Below are 25,257 nucleotides of genomic sequence, written 5' to 3' on the forward strand. Positions count from 1 at the left end.
CATAGGCATCTTCAACACTTTCACCTAAAAGTGGAAAAGAAAGAAACCACTGGGATAGAAGCAATAGGAGGGCCATAAGCTCTCAGTTTCATGACAGCTCTGGGTGGCTCAGAAGCAACTGAAGCAGCTAGGCCCTTTGGCTTGGACTCAGAAAGACCTAAATTCAAGTCCAGCCTCAGACACTTACTGTGTGATCCTAGGCAAGTCACTTAAACTCTGTCTACCTCAGTTTACTCAACTGTAACATGGGGATAATAATACAACCTACCTCACAGGTTGTTTTGAGGATCAAATAAGATCTTTGTAAAGTTCTGGCACAGAGTAGGCACTTAATAAATGCTTATTTCCTTCCTTCCTTCCTTTCTTCCTCCCTTCCTCTGGGTAAGAGAGGGCACAAGACCCTCTTCCCACTCAGTGGCAACACTGAAGTCCCTGCCTTCTTACTCAGACATGCCAGTCAAGAAAGAGGACTTTTTGAGTCTTTTTAGTGCCTTTTTAAATGTACACTTAGTCCCAGCTCAAAAACCAATCAACACTCCTTCTGTTTACCATCCATTAGCTGACTGGAATCAGTTACATGCTCCAAAGAAGAGAGCGGGGCCCTTCCTTCATGCATCATCATGCATGTTCTGGAGCTACTGTGTAGGTTCACCAGCTCCATTACACTCTCCTCCTTGTTTAAAAATATTTCTAACCTCAGCAAATTGGACACAGTACATTTTGAACATTACCCAGGTCCTCAATAAAAAATAATTCTCTGGGGTTCCTGGCAGGCATAATTATTGCCTTTTTACTTGCTTCCCCGGTACCATAGAGAAAAGTCTCTGAACCTAAAGCGGCACAAATCTCTGTACGGTTCCTACATGGATAGGCCAAATTCACAATTTCTTCCAAATACCAGTCATGCAGATTCAATTAAAAAGGAACACTTTACAAAGTTTATTTAAATTTACTGTTGGTTTAGTATTCAACAAGTGCCTCTCTTGGTATTCTTTTTTTCTGGGGGGGGGGGAGGATTGTAAATAGTATTTTATTTTTTCCAATTACATGTAAAGATAGTTTTCAACTTTTATTTTTTATAAGATTTTGAGTTCCAATTTTTTTCTCCCCTCCGCCCCCTCTAAGATGGCAAGCAATCTAAGTTATACATATGCAATCATGTTAAAGATATTTCCACATTAGTCATGTTGTGGAAGAAGAAACCTCACAAAAGTGGAAAGACCATGAAAAAATAAAAATGAAAAAAGTGAAAATAGTATGCTTCAATTTGCATTGAGACTTTATAGTTCTTTCTCTGGATGTAGATAGCACTTTCCATCATGAGTCTTTTGGAATTGTCTTAGATCATTGCATTGCTCAGAAGTCTCTTGGTATTCTTGAAATAGCCTTTCCCAACACAAAGGCAATAAAGAAACAAACAAAAAACACAGGGACAATCAGCTTCCTATCTCAGAAGAAAATCTGGCCACTACAGATCTTTCTCTGACAACATCAAGCTCTCCCAGAAGGGATTTAAAATCTGAAGTCACCTGGAAATTACCCATTGCATCTCAGGTGAGCAACCAAACTGGTTGAGAATCGTAGTAACTTAAAAGAAACATGACATGTCCAAATTTAGAGCCATCTCCACTACAAATGTCCAAGCTGGTATTGGTCTGATCAGCCACAATGGGACACATTGTACCTTGACTTCAACATCATGATGTCATTTTGGTCCTCTTCAAGGATTTTAAATGTCAAATAGAAGATTTTGTATTTGATTCTGGAGATGATAGTAGCCTTTGGAATTTCGGGGATGGGTGAGAATATGAACATGGTAAGACCTGCACTTTAGGGTCTCTTTGATAGCTGAGTGGAGGATGACTGGAGTGGACAGAGAGTTGAGGCAGAGAGCCCAAACACTGAAATAGTCCAGAAGAACCATCCTAAAATGAATTCAGTTAGCCATCTTTAATGCATATCAGACTATGAGAGGATTGATAAATGAGTTGCTGGTGAGATAAAGGTATCCACTAATATCTCATCAGGAAGCTACCAGTTCCAAACTAATACAAATCAAATGTAATCTATTTGATCCGCTAAGGCAATATGATGACAGAAGGTTTTAATGAATGATGAGGGAAATGAGGGAAAAAAGATTGAGCAAGAATTAATTATTGCATCTTCAGCATTGTGCAGGAGCGAGAAGTGCCCCGACTGACTCAAGTATTAAGGTCCATTTGGCTGGAAGTTTACCTGCCTCACAGAAATTCCTCCCCGTCATTTGTCACTGCCCAATTCTAGGTCGTTCACCGGGCTACGAGATCCTGGAAGATCACGTTACTGCCACAGCGGTCACACCCTTAGCCTGCCTACCGAGTAGGCTACGTGCGTGCTGGCTCTGGACTCCCAGGTGAGTGGGGTTGAATTGGGGCTGGCCCCGGCAGGATGCCTAAACCTCTGAATCCAATTATATTGACAGTATACACAATGAATAGGGATGCCTAAACTTCTGAATCCAATTATACAATGTACACAATGAATATCAGAGAAGATTTTTTATTTTCTCATCTTAAAACACTTAACATAGTAACAGCAAGTATGTACATAGGGCCTTAAGTTTTAGAAGCTGAACTCATTTGATCCTCAAAAAAAAACCAAAACCCACATGAATTAGGTCATTCCCATTACACAGAGCCAGTAGAGGCATTTAGCACACAGGGCTTCTGACTGCAGCACTTTTCCCCACTACTCCAAAGGGCTTTACCGAATAAAGAGGAAAAGATCATAGATTTAGAACTGGAAGGGACCTTAAACGATATCTTATCCAACCTTCTCATTTTACAGTTGAGGATAATAGATGTCTCAAAGCATTTAGCACACAATTCAGCTAAATTTTTCTATAGAAATTACTAAAACCACGCAGCAAATATTGTTTCATCTCACCGCTAAATTTTCATTTGCAGTATAGACTTAAAAGTTGTCCTGTCTGTTCTCAAAAACTTATATAGGTTTCTACATGGCTTGAAGGAAACATAACATACAATTCTTCTCTAATAAGATCCATAACAGCAACCCTCTCTTCATTGTGTATTGGAAAGTGAGCCCCATTTGGAGTCGTAAAAACTGAGTTTTAATCCTAGCCTTGACACTTATTAGTTGTGTGATCTTTGGAGAGAAACATTCTTTTCCAAATTTTAGTTTGCTTAAGTAAGATGAGGAATGGTATTTTCATTTACCCATCACCTCACAGGACTGTTTTTAAGCAAGAATGAATGGGAACTATTATTAAATTCCTGGGAAAAAACCTGCTAGTTTGACTCTAAGCTTAGAGCAGGGTTGTAGGGACACAAGCACACAGTAGGCGCTTAATAAATAGTTGTGGGGATGAGCTTCTCGGTTTCAAAATAGCTCCTTTAAGTGCACAGGGTATAGCGGGTGACTTCTCTTGGCAATCAACAGAGAGTCCAATCAGGGAGCCCTGGGCAGTCTTCCGCCTGCAAAGCCCCAGGAGTGACAGCAATGGGACTTCAAATCCCAGCAAGCGCAGCTCTCGCAGAGGATCACGGGCCCAGGCAGCCTCTCCAGGGCTAGTTCCACGTGAGGGCGCTCGGCATTCTGGGAGCTGTAGTTCCACCCCTACCGGCGAGCTCCCTCTTCTGAATGGGCACGGGGTAGCCGGGAAACTACAGCTGCTCGGGAGGAGTGGGAAGCCGGCGCTGCCTCGGGAGCCCCCGGAGCTCCTCGGAGGCGATGTTCTTGGCTGAAGTGGACAGAGCAGCCCGGCGCCCAGGGACAGCGGCTTAGGCAACCCGCTCCGGCCACCCCCAGTTCCACCCCGGAGCCACCATGCACCAGGCCTGCGCTGTTGGCCTGGTGTTCGCCGGCTGTTGCAGTAACGTGATCTTCCTGGAGCTCCTGGCCAGGTAAGCAACCTCCCCCGAGGCTGATAGGCGCGGCCCGGGCACCCCAAGGAGGAGGAGGAGGCGGAGGCGCGTGCCCCACGCTGGCCGTTAGTCTGGGTTGGCGCCGGGCTCGTAGGGGGCGGAGGACGGGGAGAGGGGGAGGAGGGGGAGGAGGGGGCCCCGGGAGGAAGGCGGGGGAGAGGGGAGGCGGGGAGTGGGGAAGAGAGGGAGGAAGGAGGAAGGAAAGAAGGAGGAGGGGGGAAAGCCAGGGAGGGAGAGGGACTATTGGTTTTAGCCTCTGAGAGTAAGGAGGCAGATGGTGTAGGAGGCTTTCCACTGTGTCCTGTTCTTTAGCCTCCCGCACAGCATCCCCTGGAGCCTATCGTCACCATCACCACCACCCCCCTAAGCATTTCTCCAGGGCTCTAAGGTTCGCAAAGCCTTTTAGCATTGGTTGGGTCTCACTATTCCTTGGTGAGGTAGGTCTTGTTATAATTACACAAATGAGGAAACAGGCTGAGAGAAATTAAGTGACCTGCCCAGGGCCGCTGAAGCCAAAGGTCGCTTTGAACCCAGCTTTTCCTCACTCCAAGAGCAGCACATTATGCATTACACTGCCTAGCTTGACTAAGTTCATTTCACAGATGAGGAGAAACCCTCAAGACTATAGACTCATCTTTTTAGAGCTGGAAGGGACCTCAGAGGTCATCTAGGCTTCATTTTACCCGATGTGAAAACTGAGACTTTAAGTAGGTGGTAGATAATGAGTCAAGTCAATAAGCATTTATTAAGAACTTTCTATGTCCCAGTATCTGGCATTGTGCTAATCACTTGGTATTCAAAGAAAGGCAAAACAGGAATCATACCTGAAAGAGTGTATGTTTTAATGGAAGGGGCAGTATGCAAGTAACTATGTCTATACACTATACACAGAGTAAATAAAAAGTAATCTCATACCTATAGAAGGTAGAATTTGAGGTGAATCTTAAAGGAAGCCAGAAGGTGGAGGTTAGGGAGAATATTCCAGTTATGAGGGACAGCTGATGCAAAGACATGGAGGTGGGAGATTGGAATGCTCTGTTGGAGGAATAGCAACCAGGCCAGTGTAGTTGGGTCATATAGTGTGTGGAGGTCAGTCACTATAAGAATGGAAATATGGGAAGGTGGGGGTGTTGGACCAGAGATCTGAATAGTTTGTTTGATAGGGAGAGGAAAATATGAGGGAGTGGCTAAGAGTCTGCTTGGTAACCAGAAAGATCTGGGTTCAAGTCCTACTTTGACTCTGGGACACTGGGCAAATCGCTTGACTTCAGTGCTCCCTAGGCAACTCTCTAATTTAGAGGGAATTTCCTTACCCAGGAAGCTTCGATGTCAAAGAAGTCACAGGTCTAATTCTTTATCTTTGATTCCAATTCCAGTCTTTGGTCTCTTGTGTTTGGACTTTAAGGATGATCTAGTCCAGGAATATTTAGGCTTTGTGTGTATGGTAGACCCTTTTGGCAGTGAAGCCTGTGGACAGATTTTCAGAATGATGGTCAGCTTGTTTCCCAGTAGTCCATGGCCCTGGGCAGCCACCTCTTGAGCATAAATTGTTCAAAGATTTTAGTGCCTTTCCTGGTTCATCCTAGAAATTCCTTTGACTGTCTTACTGCTTTAATAGGGTCATACTGAAATAAGTAGTCTACCCCAAGTAGAATCAGTGGAGTTTTTGCTTTGTTCTGATGCCCTACAAGCTAGTTATGAGCAAAGTGTTGGGAGTATATTATTAGTTATTCATAATCCAAGGACGGGGGAAAAGGGCCTTGGAAAGAAAAATATTGGGCTCCTTAATCTCTGTATGCCTGAAAGGGAGATCAAAATATAAATTAGCAAAAAGGCGAGTATAGTCTCATCAGCCATGGGAGGGACAATATGTAGGTGTGTGGAGAATCAATCCTGAGTATGCTATTAGTTAGGATTAAATCCTAGCAAGGACTGTGTAATGTTAGACTATATGATCAGCTCTAGAATCTTAAGAGCATATTATGGGTGCATTTGATAGGTTCTTGAAAGGTTGTATATGAATTTAATTTTATAAATCAAGTGAATTTATGTGTACTAAGGCGGCTCCTTTTTATTTTTGTCCAGATCTCCAGTTTCATTGGATGTAGGACAGAGGTGTCAAACTCAAATAGAAAGGAGGTCACTGGATGTTACATTAGGATTGTGGCAGGCAGAATATTGACTTAGAAAACCGAAGATTGACATTATCTGTGTTTTATTTTATTCCTGTTTTTTTTTTTTGGCAATGGATGCCTAGCATGGCAAGCCTGCTTTAAAGAAGGTGCTGTTCTCTGTGAGCAAAGCAGAATTGTAACGTCTCTAAATTTGCCCAGGTTCTTTCGAGCTATCTCCACTCCAAATGCTTTATGTGGTCAGTTCCTGACTTTTGATAGAGCCTTTCTGAGCTCGTATTTATTGATCAGGTCAGCTACAAACACACTGTATCTTGACTCCAACATAGTGATGTCATTTTGATCCTCTTTGAGAATGAAGGACAAAACCAGTCAACTATATATTTTATTAAATATTTACATTTTAATCTGGTTCTGGCTGTGTTTTAGGCTGTTTGTTGAACACTTAGTGTCCATACCCATTGCATCTGAGCTGCAATTTAAGGTTCTGGAAAGTTTCCTCATTGCTCTGAGAGATTGATTTGCCCAGAGAGGCTTTCTATCCACTACACTGTGTTTTCTCTTATGTTGGTATCTTTTATAAAGTAAATTAGCATACTCAAAATTTTATCTCTTTGTAATTCTGGATTTTTTTAAAAATAATATTGAGTTTCTATAAGTGGGAACCATTTGTTGTGGTAAGAGTCTTAGACTGGATGCCAGGAAACTTAGGATCTCATTCTAGCTAGGATAGGTATTTGACCTCTTTGGGACTTTTCTCATTTGTGAAATAAGGATATTAATCTCTCAAGTCCCTTGAAACTCCAGTGCTGTTGAAGAACATCTAAAGGCTTACACTTCTATGGCTTCTCTCTATTCTTGAGAAAAACTGAAATAGCAGAGATTTGCTTAGAGCTATAAAATCTTGGAGAAAATGATTGCCTGTCCTTTAATACTCTACAATTTAATTGATGCTTTTCATGAGTTACAGAAGCTTAAAAAATTTGTCACCTGCTAACTTGTTAATAGGCCTCCCTAGACTTAGCTGGGCTAATCCTCACAATAAGTATGCAATTATAAGGTCTCTACATGAAGAATTTCTAGCTTGTCGAGATATGCCAGAGCTTTCATGTATAACCCAGGATCTTCTCCATGCTCCAACAGGAGTGACACATTAGAGTATGGCTCTAATTCAATATAACTAGCAATAAATAGAGTGTATGTGATACATTTCAGTATCTCATCCAACCTAGCAGAGTGACATCATCTTCTATCCTGCCAGGACTCTTAAGAAGAACGGGAGCTCCAGTCAGTTGGTACTTGCCTTGACTAGCAAACTCCCACCACCTCTGTTTGATTAAGAGCTGTAGTCTATGCAAGCCAAACTCCTACTTCCACATTACTCCATGCCTGTATCCCCATCCATCTCAGTACACTTCTCCTCCTGAATCCTCATATAGCTGTGTTTTTCTTTCATTGGTCCCTTCTCACACTCTTTCCATCTTCTCAAACTTACAGATACCTGCCTTCCCACAGAAGACTCAGCATCTATGATCACCTTCTTCAGTACTATCCACACCTTATCTCATGTCCCCCAGCATGAGGGTTGTCATGCTCTTCACCTCAATGGGTTGTTTAGTTTATTCTTTCATTATTTTGGTCATTTTTTAAAATAAGAGACTTTTTTTTTCCTTTTAAAGGCTTTTTTTAGAGGCTTTTCTTTTTTCTGTTGTTATCCCTCTAAGGTTTGAGAGGCAGCATGATGTGGTGGGTAGAGCCTGCTTCAGAGTCCCCAAAACCTGTGTGCTTCTGACCCAATGTGAGTCACAGAAGGGGAGAGGGCATTAAGACTCTTTAAATAGTAAAGCAAAAACAACTTGCATTCTTAGAAGGAGTTTCCTCACTAATAGTACTGTATACCATGAAATCACAAGTTGGGTCCAAATCCCTTCAGGTCCCTAAAAAAACAACAACAAAAAACTAATACATACAGGCTTTGACAAACTTAGTTCTGGTATCTTCAGAACAAACTGGTGGTGGATAGACCATTCTGAGCATTTGTAAACATTTATTCTTCCCAACCAGATTATAAGCTCTTCAAGGTTAGGCACTTAGCCACGTACTCTTTTTGTACCCCATGATGTCTAGCACGGTGTTGTATGTAGAGTAGGTGCTCAGTTTAGTTGTGTTGATACCAGCCTCAAATTACTATATCTTTGTCCAAGAACCAGATTCTCACTATTGTATAGTAAACATAAAGGATTCCTATGAACATTTAAAAAAGAAATGTTCATAGAATCATTGACAGTGACTAAAATTCTTCATCCTCAATTTTTCCTCTTTTTTTTCTTTATTTGTTTCTTTGGTTTATTTCCCTTATATAAAACATGAGTAAAACCTTTCACTTTATATTAAAGAGACACCTTTGGGTCATATAACTCGCCACTTGTTGGAATACCCACCATGTGCCTAAGCACTTGATACGCTAATGTTGGGAGACTAGGGGCAAGCAATAAAAGAAGTTATAAACATGTATCTTGCATGTAGGAGGTATAAAACATAACTCCTACAAGGTGCTCACAATCTAATTAGGAGACAAGTCAATCAGAAAACAAGACTTCATTGATTATATGATAGTCGCACAGTGCAGATAAGTGCAGAAGGCCCTGTAGGAGAGAGGTGTGTGGATCACAGAGGAGGTGACATTTGAAGCTGGGCTTTGAAGAACATGTTGGGTATAGATAGCCAGAGAGTTGCCATTCTACTGGTGAAGGCTTGACAGCTGTTGTAGGAAGTGATGATAGAAAAGTAATTAGACTTGGACTAGATCAGAGGTTTTTGACCTTGGTTCCATGGGCCTCTAAAGAGGCAATAGATAGATTTCAGGTATTCTGTGAATTTGGACAGGAAGAAAAATCACATCTTTATATCAGTATGATTGGTTTCCTTGGTAATCCCATGTATTTTATGCATTTAAAAACATTATTCTAAAAAAAGATCCATAGCCTTCATCAGATTGTTATAGGAATCTGACACACACAAAAATGGTTAAGAACCCTGGGTAAAGGGTTTTCTACAGTTGCCTCTAGCCCTAAAATTTTTGATACCTCTGAGCAGCAACTAGATTATGTTTCTGTTTCACTGCTAACCAGGAATTGGAAATGGTGGTACTTAGGGATTTAAATTCACCCTCCTGGGTAGCTTTGAACCAAAGACATTGAAGGTGAATCAGATAAGGATTTTTTCTCAATCTTCATCTTTCTGAATCTTTCTGAAATCTTCATCTCAGAACTACTCTATTATAACAATTTGAGTTCTAACCAAATCCTCATTTTCTCAAGTATTTGAGCTTCCAGTTTTTCCTTTCTGGCAAAATTAATCAACGTAGATTTGTTTGGGAATTTTTAAAATGAATTTTAAAAATTAATATTTTTGTCAGTACTTACGGAGGTACAAAATCTAGAAAAATATTGGAATGTAAGGGAAAGGGAGTGGGGATGCCACTCAGAAGGCTTAAATATCAGTAAATCACCTTATGCCCTTTGGAATTCAAAGTTCTTATGCAAAGAAAGTGACTAAAATGTCTCTCCCCTTTTACTCAGAGATTCTATTATTGACATATACCCCAAGGAGGTCAGTGACACAAAGAAAGGGCCCATATTCACCAGAGTATTTATAGCAGCCCTTTTTTGTTAGTACAAAAAAGTAAAAACTGAAAACAAAATAGATGCCTGTTGATTGGGGAATGGTTAAATACATTGTGGCACATGAATGTAATGGAATATTACTGTGCTGTAACACATAATGACTACAGAAAAGTACCGAAAGACTTATGTGAACTGATGAAAAATGAAGTAAATAGAACCAGGAAAACAATATATACGGTGACTACAACAATGACAAAAGAAGCAATGCCGTGAAATTTTAATGTCCAAATTTGGCCCCAAAGAAGAGATGTGAGAAGATACTTCAGCACCTTTTTTGCAGAGGTGGGGGACCATTGGTATAGAATGCTACATAATATCAGACTTTTTTGATACATTCTTTTGTGTAACTTTTTTCTCTTTTTATTATAAAGGATTGCTCTCTGGGAGAGGATCATAGTGAGATGTAGGTTATATAAAAGCAAAAGATCTAAAAATTATTTTTAAAAAATATTTTAAAAGAAATTAACAATGCCAAGTACAAGTATGTCTTATTTTTAGGATAAAGTGTGTTAGGATTGTGGTATCTTTAAGTTAAAAGGGACCTCAGAAGTCATCTAGTTCAACCCCCAACTGGAACTGCAATGCTTTCTATGTAAACCCCATAAAGAGAATTTTTGTAAGCAGAATCATGTATTAAATGTACTCAGGAAACTTTATATAAAATAATCTTAGGGAAATTATTTTATAAAATAAAATATTCATTTATCAAGCCAAGAATCATCCTTAATTTATCTTTTGCATAAACATTATTTTTCAATCCTGGTCTTCATTTATAATATTTGCTTAAAGCAAAGTATATCTCTTTCCAAGCTGCAAGCATCCTAACTCATCTTTCAGATTCTTGAATGATTGTGGTAATAATTTGGCTAGCAGCTGTTGTGGGGTGTAAGACCCAACAAGACCAGCAACAAAAACTGCCAGCACAGGTTCTTTGATCTGCTTTTCTAAGGAAAGCAACTTTAAGGGGTTAGCTATCTCACTTTAATCCAACATACAAATATCATTCACTTAGTTCAGGGGGAAAAGCCAGCACCCTGAACTTCAGAGCAAATACAAACAAATTACAGAGACAATATAAACAGACCCAATCACAATTCAGTTACCAGAGAAGAACCAATGGGTCTGGATTAGCAAAGCCGGGGGCAGTAACAACGGCTTGCCCAGAGTCTCAACACTCCTTCCATGAGTGAGCCCCAGAAGTCAAATGCCAACCTTGGATCTTACATACTTGTCTCAGGGCCCTGGGGCACTTGATTACCTCAGTGCTGAGAACCACTCAAAGAACAGTGAAAAATCCCATTTTGCTGGCCATTGCATTTGAAAGGCAAGACTCAGCAAAGGTACTTAACTACCTCAGCATTCCAAAGGAGAAGACCACCAAAAGTCCTGCCTTTACTTTGTCTTAGTCTGGAGAAACACTCCAAGACAAAAAGATCCCATTTTACCTGCCCCATTCAAACAAAGGCCTGAATCATTAAATCATTAAAGAGAAGAACAGCAAAAAGTCCCACCTTCATTACTGATACAATGATCACCACATTTCTTTTTTGAAATGTTCATATTGACTGACTAAAATTCTTCATTAGTTTTTTCCACCTTTCATTGGTTGTGTGTGTTTTGTATTCCCCTTAATAAAATAACATAATTAAAATCTTTTGAAAAGTCTCTTCCCCTTCATGGCCCAGCCATCTTTTAACTTGAGCATATGAATTATACAAATCTCACATTTTCATTACATTTTACAATATATAATTTTACTTATAAAACTGCCATTTCCTCTCACTGCATATATTATATCCTAGTGCACCTGTAGAATCATGTCTAGGTTAGATAGCAAAATCTGAGCAATGATTGAGTGGTTTCCGGGGTGACGAGGCTCTTCAGTGCGCCTTTCAGAATGGCGGCAGCGGGCTGCTTGCTGGGGGCAGTGGTCTGTTTTTCCATTCTTTTGGGGAGATGATGATAGAACAGGCTCTTCCTGTTCATTGCTTGAGCTTCTTATCACGATTGCTGCACCCACCAGTTGCCTGCTTTTATGGCTGTGTTCTTTTCATGAGTTGATAACCTATATGAGATCTGTCTCACTCTGCTTTCGTCATTTATATAATGATACAGAGGGTTGGGCAAGATGATATTAAAAAAATACTATGTTGATGGATATAATAAAAAACAGTGAATGTGAGACAGAGCAATGTAAAAGGTGTGATCAGGCCAACCTGACAAAGTTAAAGGATAAGGCCTTTATTCTGATTTTGAAGATGTCTCACTTTGGAAGATTTGGATATCTCCGTGGATACCAACTTTGGGATTTTCATTATACTTTTTTGATGAGTGTGACATCAACAAGGGATGTATTCGTGTACAGGGAGCACCACTAAGAATGATTGAATCATGTTATTTGGGAATAAGTAAGTATTGTCCATTGTAGATTTGAGCCAAATCCTTAGGATAGCCTAAAAAAAAATAGAAAACAGTTACACAAATCAGAATGGAACATAGAGAAAGACCAGAACTGAGAATTCTACAGAAGGAGTGAATTTGATTCACTTGGGTTTGATTATCCATGCAGTGCTCCACAAGGAGCCTCTTAGCCTTAGAGGGGAAAGCTATGGATATAGGCAGTAGTGGGGTGGGAATGAAATTTGTGGAGAGGAGTGAAATGTACCACCTAAGAGATGGCAGCAGCTAGGGGCAGTGGTAGCACGGCCAAAATTCATGGACCCAACCTTCTTGAGAGAGGAGAGTTCTAGAGAATCCTCAAGTTCCAAGGTCAAATTTAGGAGTTCTGGGACCAAGTAGGTGTACTTAGGGAAAATCTACTATGTGGAAGAACAATCTGGACCTTCCCCTCCACTACTATTATGAGTTACTTGGATTGTGCTGGTCTTATATAAAGGAGTTGACTCCTTAGCTACCCCAAGACTTCCGCAGGAGCCTAAGTGTGGAGTACTGTAAGTACGAAGTATAGGCCAATGGGGGGAGGTGGGGCCAGCTAGAGGATGAAGGATTGCCACACAGGTAACCCCAAGTACATTTCCCTTTTAGGGAACCCTCAACCACAGGGTAATGCTAAGATTGCAAGAAGGTAGGATTCTCTGGAAGAAAGGATAGTTGTCTTGAATATTTGTGGGATAGAGTGCAGGGCCTTTGTGTTGTATGTTCTGTGAGGTCAAACAAAAACTAACCCATATACACACACACAGAGTTATTCCGAGTGCTTGCACAGAATGTTTTGCCTTTTATGTAGAAACCAAGGCACAAGCTGTAGTCCAGTGTTCCTGGGAGTAAAATGAGCAAAGTCTGAGGCTCTCCAGGGAATCCTGGGTGGGAGCATAAAAAAGAGTGCTTTGTAAGAATCCCCATGTTTCACCTTGTTCCACGTAACCCAGAGCTGGGGTTCTGGGCCATGGGGATTGAAAAGGAAAAAGAAGCTAATCCTCAGTTAAACACCTTTACGCAAACTGTGTTTTTACAGTAATTCTAACACAGTTCTTATGTAGAAGAACTTGAAGTGGATTGCTACCTGATAAATAGCATCCTGATAACTGCAGCAGTAATTGAAGCTTCTTTAGAATCACATCTCAGCTTGTCCAGTTCTCTAATGGATATGTCCATGAAGAGATTTATCATAGAAAAGTAGATGTGCCAGTATAGGAAACTACAAAATTCTGATTCATAGGCTATTCATTTAGGTTAAATTAATAGTTTGCTCTCCATTCTGATCAATTACTAAACATTAAGTGTCTACTACAAAAAGCGGCATAAGACAGCCCCTGCCCTCAAGGAGACTACAGTCTAATGGAGAGACATGCAAACAGATATGTGTGTGTGTGTGTATGAAGTAAGCTAATATGTAGGATAAATAGGAAATAATTAACAGAGGGAAGGTACTAGGATTAAGAGGGGTTGGGGAAAGCTTCTAGTAGAAGATAGGATTTTGGGGGGAGGAGGGACTTAAAGGAAGCCAGGGAGGTCAGTAGTCAGAGCAGAGGAGGGAAAGCATTATAGGTATGGGGAACCGCCAGAGAAAATGCCCAGAACTGTCTTGTTGGCGTAACAGCCAGGAGGCCAGTGTCACTGAATCAAAGAGTATGTGTTGGGCAGTAAGGTGTAAGAAGACTGGAAAAGTAGGCAGGGACTAGGTTATGAAGGGCATTGAATGTCAAACAGAGCATTTTGTATTTGATCCTGGATACAATAGGAAGCCAGTGGAGATTGCTGAGTAGGGTGGGGTGATATGGTTGGACCTGAACTTTAGGAAAATCACTTCAGTGACTGGATTGGAGTGAGGAAAAACTTGAGGCAGCAGCCGCACCAGCAGGCTATTGTAGTAATTAAGGTGTGAGGTGATGAGGGCCTGTACTAGAGTGGTGGCAGTCAGAGGAAAAAGGAAGATATTTGAGAGATGTTACAAAAGTGAAATAGACCTTGACAACAGCTTGGATATTGGGGGGTGTGGAGGTGTAGTGGTGCGTGAGAGACAGAAATCCGTAATCCAGTATAGCTCTTAGGTTGTGAGCCTGAGGAACTCAGAGGATAGTGTTGCCCTCTATAGCAATAGGGAAGGTAGGGAGGGCAGGCTTTTGGGAAAAGATAATGAGTTCTGTTTTGGACATACTGAGTTTAAGATATCTACTGGACATCCGTTTCATATGTCTGAAAGGCATTTGGTGATGTGAGCTCAGCACAGAGATTGGGACAAGAAAGGTAGATTTGAGAACCATCAGCATAGAGATGGTAATTAAATCCATGGAAGCTGATGAGGTTACCAAGTGAAGTAATATAGAGAACCCCAAGGTAAACTGGGGTTAGAGGGTGTGATCTGGAGGAGGATTCAGCAAAGGAATGGTCAGATAGGTAGGAGGAAAACTAGGAGAGAGTGGTGTCCCAAAAAAAAAGAGAGTATTGAGGAGAGAGGGATCAGCAGTGTCAGGAGCTGCGGAAAGATCACGGGAATGATGATTGAGAAAAGAATTTGGCAACTAAGAGATCACTGGTGTAACATTGGAGAGAGCAGTTTCAGTGGAATGATAAGGTTAGAAGCCAGATTGTAAATGGCTGAGAAGAGTGAGAACAGAGAAAGTAGAGATACCTAATGTAGATGGCATTTTTTAGTTTAGCTACAAGAGGCAGAAGAGAAGTAGGACAACAGCAGGAATGGAAGAGGGATCAAGGAGGATTTTTTCAGAATGGAGAGACATGGACTTGTTTGTAGGCAGCAGGGGAGGAGCCAATAGAGAGGGAAAGAGTGGGGATGACAGAGGGGTCTATCTGATGAAGGAGATGGCAGGGAATAGGATGACTTGGAGTAGAGGGGTTAGCCTTAGTATGGAGTAAGTCCACCTCATCATGTGAGACAGGGGTGAAGGAACAAAGAGTGGAAGAAGGCATATGAGTGAGATAGGAGAGGAGGGAGTTAAGGGTGAATGGCTTTTTTTTTCCTGTAAAATATAAGATAAGATTCGCAACTAAAAGAACGAGGGTAGAAGGAGCCATGGGAGATTTGAGTTGGGATGTTCATCATGGATATATAGAATGTTGAAGGGGTGAGGAAGAACAGAAATGTTTAAAATACCTTGCAGCTAAGTTTAAAATGAATAAAACAATTTTAAAGAATAAAACAAAATACCTTGTAGCCTGAAGAAGTCACAGACACTGCTCCCTTGTCATCTTTGTAAACTCCTGGTGGCCAACCAAACTTTAGTGGAGTAAAGGGTATCTGGGGCCTAAGCAACATAGGCAATAGGAATTCTTGAGGCCCCCCTTTAAGGAATAGTGTAGGGGATTTTTCAATGTGGGGAATCCTTCCTAGCACTTCCTGTAGAAGATCACCCACTTTGCCCCTGTATCTCTGGGAAAATTTCTATTTTCTATAATAATCTCAGAAATTCTGGGTTAGGCTAGGCATAAAAAGAGTGTAGAGATCTCATCAGATTTTATTCCTTATCTTTTGTCTTCCCATTTAAGTGGGGGTACTGAATGAAAACCACCTGGTTATGTGACGATCCCAGTGCCTACATGTAGCTAGTTTTATTAGGCTGAACTTATATTATCAATTCAAGGAATATATTGCACCAGATTGATGCCCAACTCACCAATTGGATGGATTTTGTTAGGAAAGAGTCTGTATAGAGGCACTTTTCTCTGAGTTATGGATGACTGTCATGTGAAAACACAGATAAAGGAGATGGTACATTATAGAAATTTATTCTCTGTATTCTGGAGTCGTCAAGCTATCATGTGTCATGTAAATGACCTTGTTCTCATTTCACTTATTTTTCCCCCCTCTCACTCCTACCCACTGTTCAGGAGGCATCCAGGATGTGGGAACATCGTGACATTTGCACAGTTTTTATTTATAGCTGTGGAAGGCTTTATCTTTGAAGCTAACTTGGGAAGGAAGAGGCCTGCTATTCCAATAAGGTATGGAAGTTAAAATTTCCTTACTTAGCTTTTATAAATCATGTGAGGGTATCTCTGGTACCTAAATGTAGAAAAGTCTGAGACCTCCTTAAGATCTGTGGCAAAGACATCTGTGAAATTATCCATTTTCTGAGTTTTGAAACTATACAAAATACTTAATAATGTCTAATGTTTTCACAGCACTTTAAGGTTTGAAAAACCGTCAGATACATTATGTTGTTTGAGCATCACAGCAACCTTGTAGGTAGTACAAATATTATTATCTGTATTTTGTATATGAAGAAACTGAAACTAGGAGGAAACAAATGTATTTCCCCTAGTAAGTGTCCAAAGAGGCTTTGAACCTGTTCTGTTCAAGTCTCTCTTCAGGACCAGCCCTCTTCCTGCTGTACCAATCAGCCATTCATTCAGCTGGCATTTCTCCAATACCTGCCAGCATTTAGCAATGCCTGGCCCTGAGCTAAGCACAGTGACTACATTACTGTCCCTCCAAGAAACTTACATTCTAATGGGGGAGAAAACATGTTAAATAGATACATACAAGATAACACAGAGATGGAAAATGACCTTAGTGGGGAAGACTCGGGAAGTTGGGGAGGAGGGGAGACAGTAGAGCCTTTCTGCATCAGGTGTCATTTTATCTATCTTAATGGAAAGCCAGACTTCCGAGGGCCTTAAGTGAGGAGGCACAGTTTTTTAGACATGAAGGATTTAGCCAATGCAAAGTTACTGATGTGTTCAAAGAACAGGAAGTAGACCATTATAACCAGGTCATAGAGGAGAATAATTTATAAGAAGATCAGAAAGGGTCCAGGTTGTAAAGAGCAATTAAATGCTAAACCAAGGACTTTATATTTTATCCTAGACGTTACAGAGAGTACCTAGTATTTGATTAGTGACATAGTCCTACCTACACTGTGGGAAAATCACTTTGGGATTACAGTGGCAGGAAAGTTGGGGCACAGGGGCCAATTAGAAGGCTGCTGCAGTCGTCCATGTGAAATGTAATGAGTCCTGAATGAGGGCAGTGGTTGTGTGAGTGGATAGCAGGTGACACAGGTGAGAACTGTTGGGGAAGTAAAAACTACAAGATTTGGCAATTGATGGGATATGAGGTTGTAAGAGGAAGGAGGTGAGAATAACACCAAGATTTTGAACCTGGGTGACTAGAAGGGTGGTGATATCCTCAGCAATAATAAGCAAATTAAAAAGAGAGGAAGGTTTGGAGGGAAAGATAGTTCACTTTTAGACATGTTGAGTTTGATATTTCTTTGGGTCATTTAGCTCAAAATGTCTAGTAGGGAGTTGGTAATATCAGACTGGAGCTCAGAAGAGAGTCTAGTAATTGAATCCATGGAGACTAAGGAGATCACCAAGTGAGACAGTATATAGATTAAAGAGAAGAGGACCTAGAACAGTATCTTGGGATATACTGTTAATTAGTGGGCTTTCTGCCCCACCACCCCCAACATATAGCACCAACTTAAAGAAGTTGTGATGAAGATAGCAAGAGATGTATGTACATATAAAGTATGTTGTGAATAATTAGTATAGGATTAGCCAAACATTCTAGTCTACCTCTGCTCAGGTGAAGTTTGGTAGACTGGGTTATTTGGTTTTTTACTTCTCTATCAAAAAAGAAGAAAAAGATTTATTTGGTTTTTGTTTTGAAAAAATGGATAGCAAAATTAAGTTGAAACTTATTTTAATTCCAGAGCAGTGACTAGAGCCACTAGTCCAAATTTTTAATATTTTAAAGTACAAAACTTCACTAAAGTAGCCCAAAGGAAAAGAGTCATTTAAGTATTCAACAGTTTACCTGAAAGCTCACTGTTCTCACTGACAGACTAAAATAGAAGAGAATGCATTTAATTCTGAGTCTTCTACATAGGAAGACGTCACTGGATTGTGTGTGTGTGGGGCGGGGGGAGGTGAGGAAGAAATGCTTTTAATACTGTTGCATCCAAATTTGAAAGTTTAGAGTTTGATTGATATTTCGTAGAAATTTTCATGAAGAATCCTTTTTGAACTTATTCTACTAATACTACAGTCATCTTTCTTTCTTTTAATTGGGGGGAGGGAGGCTAGGTTCTGTAATTCCTTTTTTTCTTTCCCTTTCCACTGCAAATTTGTGACCCTGAGGTAGAATGGCATTGCCATCTCAGAAATGGCCGCATTTTATCGAGTCCTGCCAGCTCGCTAAGGAGAGTACTAACAGAGTAAAATGGAAGGATCTGGGATTTGGTATCAGAAAACTGGTTTGAATCCAAGTACCTTCCCTGAAAGCTGGGGAACCACTGAACAGTCACTTACCCTCCATGAGCCTTAGTTTTCTCATTTGTAAAATGGAACAATCCTATTTATACTACCTGTCTCATAGGGTCATGCAGAAAGCATCTTTACAGCACTCTTAAAAATGTTATATTTTCTGACTCATTTGCTGTTTTTTAGCATTCAGTGCTTGTATTTACCATAATCCTGTGTATCTGGTATTCTAGGATGTGTTTCTATTCCCAGTGCTTTTTCCACCTGTTTCTGAAATTTCTAACTAAGAAGTATGTCATTAGAATGCACCTTCTTTGTTTGCAGATTTATATGAGAGCATTCTGAGAAGTCTAAAGTATACATGTAAAATATAATTATTCTCAATATAAAGTTGGAGCTTTAAATTCGTGGTTGCCAGGTCACCACTAGCAATGGGAGATTTTGGCTTGACTGGTATGAAGAAAGAAGTGTTTGAAAATGTTGATGAATGTCACCCTTTGCATTATTGTACTTGCTGCTATTAGCACTCTAACTCTGTAATCACATGATAAAGGAGTTAAAATTGGTAAAAGATAGTCAACAAAAGATGAAAAGGGAACAAATATTTATTAAGTGCCTACTATACACCAGGGTGATGACTATATGAGTAGGGAGAAAGGAACCATATACAAAAATGACAAGACTTGGCAACAGTTTGGCTACATGGCACTGAGTGAGAGTGTGGCGTCGAGGATGATGTCTAGATTGTGAGCCTGAGTGAGGAATGGTGGCGCCCTTGACAATAATCAGGAAATTTGGAAGGGGGAGAGATAGGGAGAGAGGGAGATGATGATGATGAGTTCTGTTGGCAGAACCAAAAAGATGGTAGTAGATGATGATAATAGCAATGACTTTTATACACATGTGCAAAATAAATACATTACTTCTAATTTTCCCAGAAATATAAATATTATCTTCTAAGATGGGTGTTTTAAAAATGGTAGATTCTATGTGATGTGCTTTCATACTTCTGTTGCAGGTATTATGCCATCATGGTGACCATGTTCTTCACCGTCAGCGTGGTGAATAATTATGCTCTAAATCTCAACATTGCCATGCCCCTGCATATGATATTTAGATCAGTAAGTGCTGCCTGCATCACTGAATGCGTTTACTCTTGTTAAATACTTCGCTTCATAGACACAATATAGCAAAAGTAGAGAGTTCATCTTGTGATAAGTGGATCTCTGTTTGTGAAAATGGGCCTGATGGATATAGAAGTTGGTCTTTACCATATGGGGCAAGTGGTTGGTTACTCTTGTAGCAAGACAGAAGGAAAGAAATATAGAAGTTTTTTCCTTTGCCTTTATTTCTTTTCTCTCAGTGTTTTTTTGAGTTAAACATTTAAGTGTTTAATCAAGTAAAATAAATTGTCTCTAGGAGAATAGAAAAATTGATTTACATCTTATGATTGTTTGATTTCATATGAAAACTTAATGTTATTCCAGTCCTAATTTACTTCTTTTTCTTTTATTAAGTTCAGAAGGTTTTTTTTTTCTGTGGTTTGAGGTAATTAAAAGCAAATTTTATTACAAGAGTAGCATTATTTCTATAGCAGTCCCATCTTTCTTTTCTCCCTCATGTATCTGGAATGTCTCTATGTGGAATGTATACCAACAAGAACAAAGGGTTCAGAGAAGAGCTATAAAAAATTTTGATGTGGTTAGTGAGGACTGCCAGAGGATACGCAATTAGTTAGACAGGAAAGCGTAGGCAGACTTTTGTATTGCCTAGAATTTTTTTGAGGTAGAATGTGCTATTTTCAAAGGTACCTTCCAGTTGTCTGTTCCTATTTTTGTAATGCATATAACATTTCAAATGCTAGGCATATAGTAGACACTCCAGTGAATACTTTTTGATTGCTTATAGTTTCCAAGAGAAGAGACACTTTTGTACCTTTTTTCTTTTTAAAGTATATTTTTTTATTAATTTTTTTGTAGCACTATTATTTTTCCCAGTATCATCCCCCCTTTCCCTCCCATAGAGCTATTTCATATAAACAAATAATGTTTTTCAAAGGAAAAAGGAGAAAAAAAATCTAACAAATACATTGCAGAGATCTGAAAATATATGTAATGCACCACATTCATGACCCCCACCTCTGCAAAGGAGTGAGGTGGGTATGTCTTCTCATAACTCTTCTTTGGAGCCATGCTCATTCTTTGTAATCTTGCAGTAGTCACTTTGCATTTTTTTGTGTGTATGTACATGTGTTGTTCTTTCCTTTTACTTTGTTGTAGTCATTGTGTATATTGTTTTCTTGGCTCTGTTTACTTTTCTCATATCAGTTCATATGGCTTTTTCCATGCTTCTTTGTATTCAGTTGTCTTTTCTTATAATACAGTAATATTCACGTATCACAATTTGTTTAGCTATTCCTTTGTTCGTTGGCATCTACTTTGTTTCTTTTTTATCGCAGAAAGTACTGCTATAAAAATTTTGGTGTATATGGGGACTTTCTTATCAGTGGCCTCCATGAGGCATAAACCTAGTAGTAGAATCTCTGGATTAAAGAGTATGGACAGTGTTAGTTATTTTATTTGCATAACTCCAAATTGTTTTCCAGAATGACTGTGCAGATTCTTATCTCCAATGTGGTCCTAATGAGGTTATCTTCCTGCAGCCCTCCTCCCCCAACATTGACTATTCCCATCTTTTATCATCTCTGCCAGTTTGCAAAATGTGAAGTAAAACCTTGGGGGTGCTTTCATTTGCATTTCTTTTAATTACTAGTGACTTGTAGCATTCTTTCATGACTGTTAATAGTTTGTAGTTCTTTTGAAAACTATTTGTTCATATTCTTTGACCATTTATCTACTGGAGAATGACTCGATCATATATATATTATATATATATGTGTATATGTATGTATATATCATCTGTTGTTTATAGGTCTCAGCTATCAAACTTTTATCAGAGAAATTTGATATAAAGACTTGTTTACCTTTCTTTCATTGGTACTTGAATGCTGTTAGATTCTGCATGTACTGCTAGCTTTTATTAAAAGTTTGATAGAACAGAAAGGTGAACTCTTTGTTCAGAGGAGGCCTTTGAATTTCATTTGTTTATATTCTCCCTATCCTGTTTTAAAAATGATTATTACTTGTACTTTTCACCAGCACCTTTAGTAGTAGCACCACGACCTTCAGCGGTTTTGATATTTCCAATGGTTGTTTATTTTATGACTGAAGCTATTTTTGCCACGTTCAAGTAGTTTATCCTCATTAACCATTCATCCTAGCATTTGTCTTTCTGGCCCATTTTCTTTACACTTGTAGCTGAGTTTTGTTGCTCTCTGTCTCCAGCGTGCTGACTTTGTTACTGTTCTCTTTTTGTAGGGTTCTCTAATTGCCAGTATGATTCTAGGCATTATCATTTTGAAGAAAAGGTAAGTAGCACATCCCTTCCACATCTACAGGTGCTATCACTGAACAGAATTAACAAGATACCCATCTTGAATTACTTTTCCAGTAATTGTATTGAATGTTTCTCTGAGCCATCTACACCTTCTTCCTGAGCTCCCCTTGTGATCAAGATCCCACATTTGTCGGGTAGTTGGCCATCACACAGGTTCTTTCTCTGTATCGAAGTAACTGGTCTTTACAGTCATCGACCTTGAGCCTTGATCGATTGTACATCCTGTTCTGACCAACTGTTCTTACTGGTCTAGATAGTTAATATTCATAACGAACTAAGAGAAATTATGTAGGTTAAAATGAAATTCCGAGGAAAGGCAGATTGTACTTGTTCATCCTTTGTTCTTGGAGAGGACCAATGACAGCGTGAGGGCGATGTCTTGACTTGCCTGTGAATTGAATATAAGTGAGGCAGAGCTGTGCAGTGTCATTGGAGTCCAGCGGCAAGACAAAAGTCAAGGCGACGGGTGATGCTCCTGGATGCAGGGCGTGACCTTGGTCTTTCTAAGTTACGGTCCTTCCGAGGTCTTGATGGCAGATTGCAAAGTATTATAGAGATACTTATTTAATAATGTGTTTCAAGATAGCATCTTCTCCAGTATTATCCTTCTGATTGTGTTGACTTGTCTTCAAATGTCTACCTACTTTACTGGAAATCTTTCCTTAGTAATTTGTGGATTCAGATGGGAAGACCCTTCACTTTTTAGGTGATAAGTGTTTATGTCATAGAAAGGGTAACCTTTCCCACAGGTCTAGCCCTCCGGGTCATTTTTACTAAGACCTAGTTAGTCACCAGATAAGCAACATTCTGGTAGATTTCATTCTTCCTGACTTGTTGCAGTTTAGATATTGATATAATGTTCACGCTTATTTTGCGTATAAGAACCAGCCCACTTCATGGGCAACTTATGGAGTTAAGAGTTATCATACTGGGCTAGGTTCTTGGTCTGTCCACTAAGTGTTTTGTCCCTGGTTTTTGTCTGTCTTGACATTAGTATTTGGAGGGCCATTTGAACAGGGTTCTCTCTAACTGAATTTATCAAAAATGAGATTCTTTGTAAGAGAAGAGTCTTTCAGTCTGCATTTTGCTCTACGGATTCAGGTGCTTTTTTTGGAGTCTGTAAATATTAAACATTTTAGGATCTTATATTCTCTGAGCCTTTTAATGAATTGTGTGACTGTAAAGATATGATATGAGAAAATTATTTGTAAAATCCTGCCTCTTGCCTTATCACAATTTTATCAGAAGTATTGCTACATGGATAGATCATTCTTGTAACTTTTATAGATGAGAAAGTTGGCATGTGGGTCAGAAGTTATTGCTATCTCTCAATCTCTCACTCCGTTTAAAAAAAAAACTCTTGGCGTCTTCTACTTTCTGAAATATCTTATAAAATGATCTCTCACTGCTTTCAAGATTATGTCCTCTCTAGCATGGATTTTTTTCTCTTCCCCACTTCATTTTCTTATGCTCCTTCCCGCTACCTCAGTTAGCACCTTAGGAACTTAGTATTATTTCAGTCATTGTTAACTATCTCTACCATCTTCATTGCTAAGTCTAATAGTACAGTTTTTAGCCTGATAGGCCAGGATCTTAAAGGGAGCTTGCTCAGAGATGGCTTTGTTTGTTTATCTCTTCTCCACTTATCTTGGGATGAAGGAGCAGATGACTTTCTGAGTATTGAAATTGGCCACATGGCGTCTGATATTCTTTTTTCCCCTCACACCTAATGTGTTTCTTGCTGACATCAATACCATGCTTCCTAGAAACAGAAGGAGCAGTAGATCCAGATTAAGGTTTGCTTAGATGCTTTGGGAGAGTTTAGAGCATAGTAGACTTATTTAGAGTAAGCTGCTAGTCAGGATACCTCGCTGCAGTAGGCCTGAACACATCCTGCGTTCATTCCTGTTTATGTGGAATGCACTGGCAATTGATTCCCTCCTTTTGTTACCTCTGTGAATTGTGCCTTTTACAGTGTCAGACTAGAGATACTTATTGGAAATTAATATGTGAAACCTTAAAGCACTTTTGTTCTTTGTGCAGATACAGTGTATCCAAATATACCTCCATTGCTCTGGTGTCTATGGGGATTTTTATCTGTACTTTTATGTCTGCAAAACAAGTGGTAAGTATCTGTTCACCAGGTTTTTTCCCCTTGGTGTAATGTACAGATGTTCAGTCTTGTGGTCAAGAACCCTGAGTTCAAGTACTGCCTCTTCTAATACATATGACCTCTATGACCACGAGCAAGTCCCTTAATCTTTCTGTGTCCTGGGCAACTGAGACTTCTAAGTATAGGTGAGTTGCCAATATTCATTAGTGGATGAAAGTTTCCGTACTGGGAGTTCTGTCCCCTGCTGAAATCTAGGCCTGGACCAAAGCATCTTCCCAATACTTATTCTAAATATTATGGATTGGGGCAGAGCTACCAGGGATGTAGTAATAAAATTCTTCCAAGTGTTTGTTTAACAGAAGAACTCACCACCCATTGTAAGATAAGTGAACTGGCAGAGTTTAACTTAGAAATATTTCTTTTACATCTGAAAATAGTTGCCTGGTATATAGTTTTGTTTTGTTTTTAATCCCTGTATTGCCCCCCCCCTCCCTTTTTTTTTTTTTTCTGTCCCAGGCATCCCAGTCCAGCTTGAGTGAGAATGAAGGATTCCAGGCATTTGCATGGTGGCTTCTAGGTTAGTACTGCTAATTGTAGTAAATTGTAATAAAACGAATTTTGCCTCCGCAGTTCTGGTTGCTGCTGTTTTCTCTTTGAGGATACGTCTCTAGACAAATGGCTTTTGCTAAAGAAATTATTCCAGGAAAGAGTTCTGATCATTAACATCTAAGAAACAAGAAAGAAAATCTAATAGAAGGAAAAGTTTCACTATAGAAGCTGCAGCAGCAGCCCACATTTATATAGGGCTCACCACGTGGGATACACTGTGCTAAGTACTTTACAAAGTGCTTTACAAACACTCACAGAGTTCATAGAACTCTCATTCTTTTCTCTTAGGCCAAGCAAAATAAGGAATTTAAGCCTTCTTCCGTGCTCTCCAGATTCACCCTCCTCCCAAGTTTTCTTTTCTTCAAGCTAAGCAATCCTTAGTTATTTGAACTGGTCCTTTTATGTATGAGATAGCTATAGGTTCCTCACCATCTCAGTCACCCAAGTGAGCAAGTACCAACATGATTCACATAGCTTTGTTCAAGTTGCTCTTGGTTACTAGTATGGTGCCGGAGTTGGATCAGAGGAGGAGATGGGAAGAATTCTACTTTTCAGTGACGTTTTTCAGTATCAAGTCTGTGATGTGTGATCTTTTCATGAAATGGAGATACTTTAGTCTTAAATCACATTTATTCTTTCCATGGATT

General features: G+C 39.7%; 1 protein-coding gene across 1 annotated transcript in view; it reads left to right on the forward strand.

Annotated features, from left to right (window-relative positions):
• The first annotated feature begins 3,594 nt into the window (after positions 1–3,594).
• SLC35B4 (solute carrier family 35 member B4) overlaps positions 3,595–25,257 on the forward strand; it is a 35,227-nt gene continuing 13,564 nt past the window's right edge. The window contains exons 1-6 of the mRNA XM_036761443.1: positions 3,595–3,905; positions 16,054–16,167; positions 19,451–19,553; positions 21,810–21,859; positions 23,932–24,013; positions 24,518–24,578. Coding sequence (XP_036617338.1) covers positions 3,829–3,905; positions 16,054–16,167; positions 19,451–19,553; positions 21,810–21,859; positions 23,932–24,013; positions 24,518–24,578 — 487 coding nt within the window. The 5' untranslated portion in view covers positions 3,595–3,828. The remainder of the gene's footprint in view (positions 3,906–16,053; positions 16,168–19,450; positions 19,554–21,809; positions 21,860–23,931; positions 24,014–24,517; positions 24,579–25,257) is intronic.

The sequence above is a fragment of the Trichosurus vulpecula genome, chromosome 5 (genome assembly GCF_011100635.1).
Source record: "Trichosurus vulpecula isolate mTriVul1 chromosome 5, mTriVul1.pri, whole genome shotgun sequence".
Taxonomy (NCBI): domain Eukaryota; kingdom Metazoa; phylum Chordata; class Mammalia; order Diprotodontia; family Phalangeridae; genus Trichosurus; species Trichosurus vulpecula.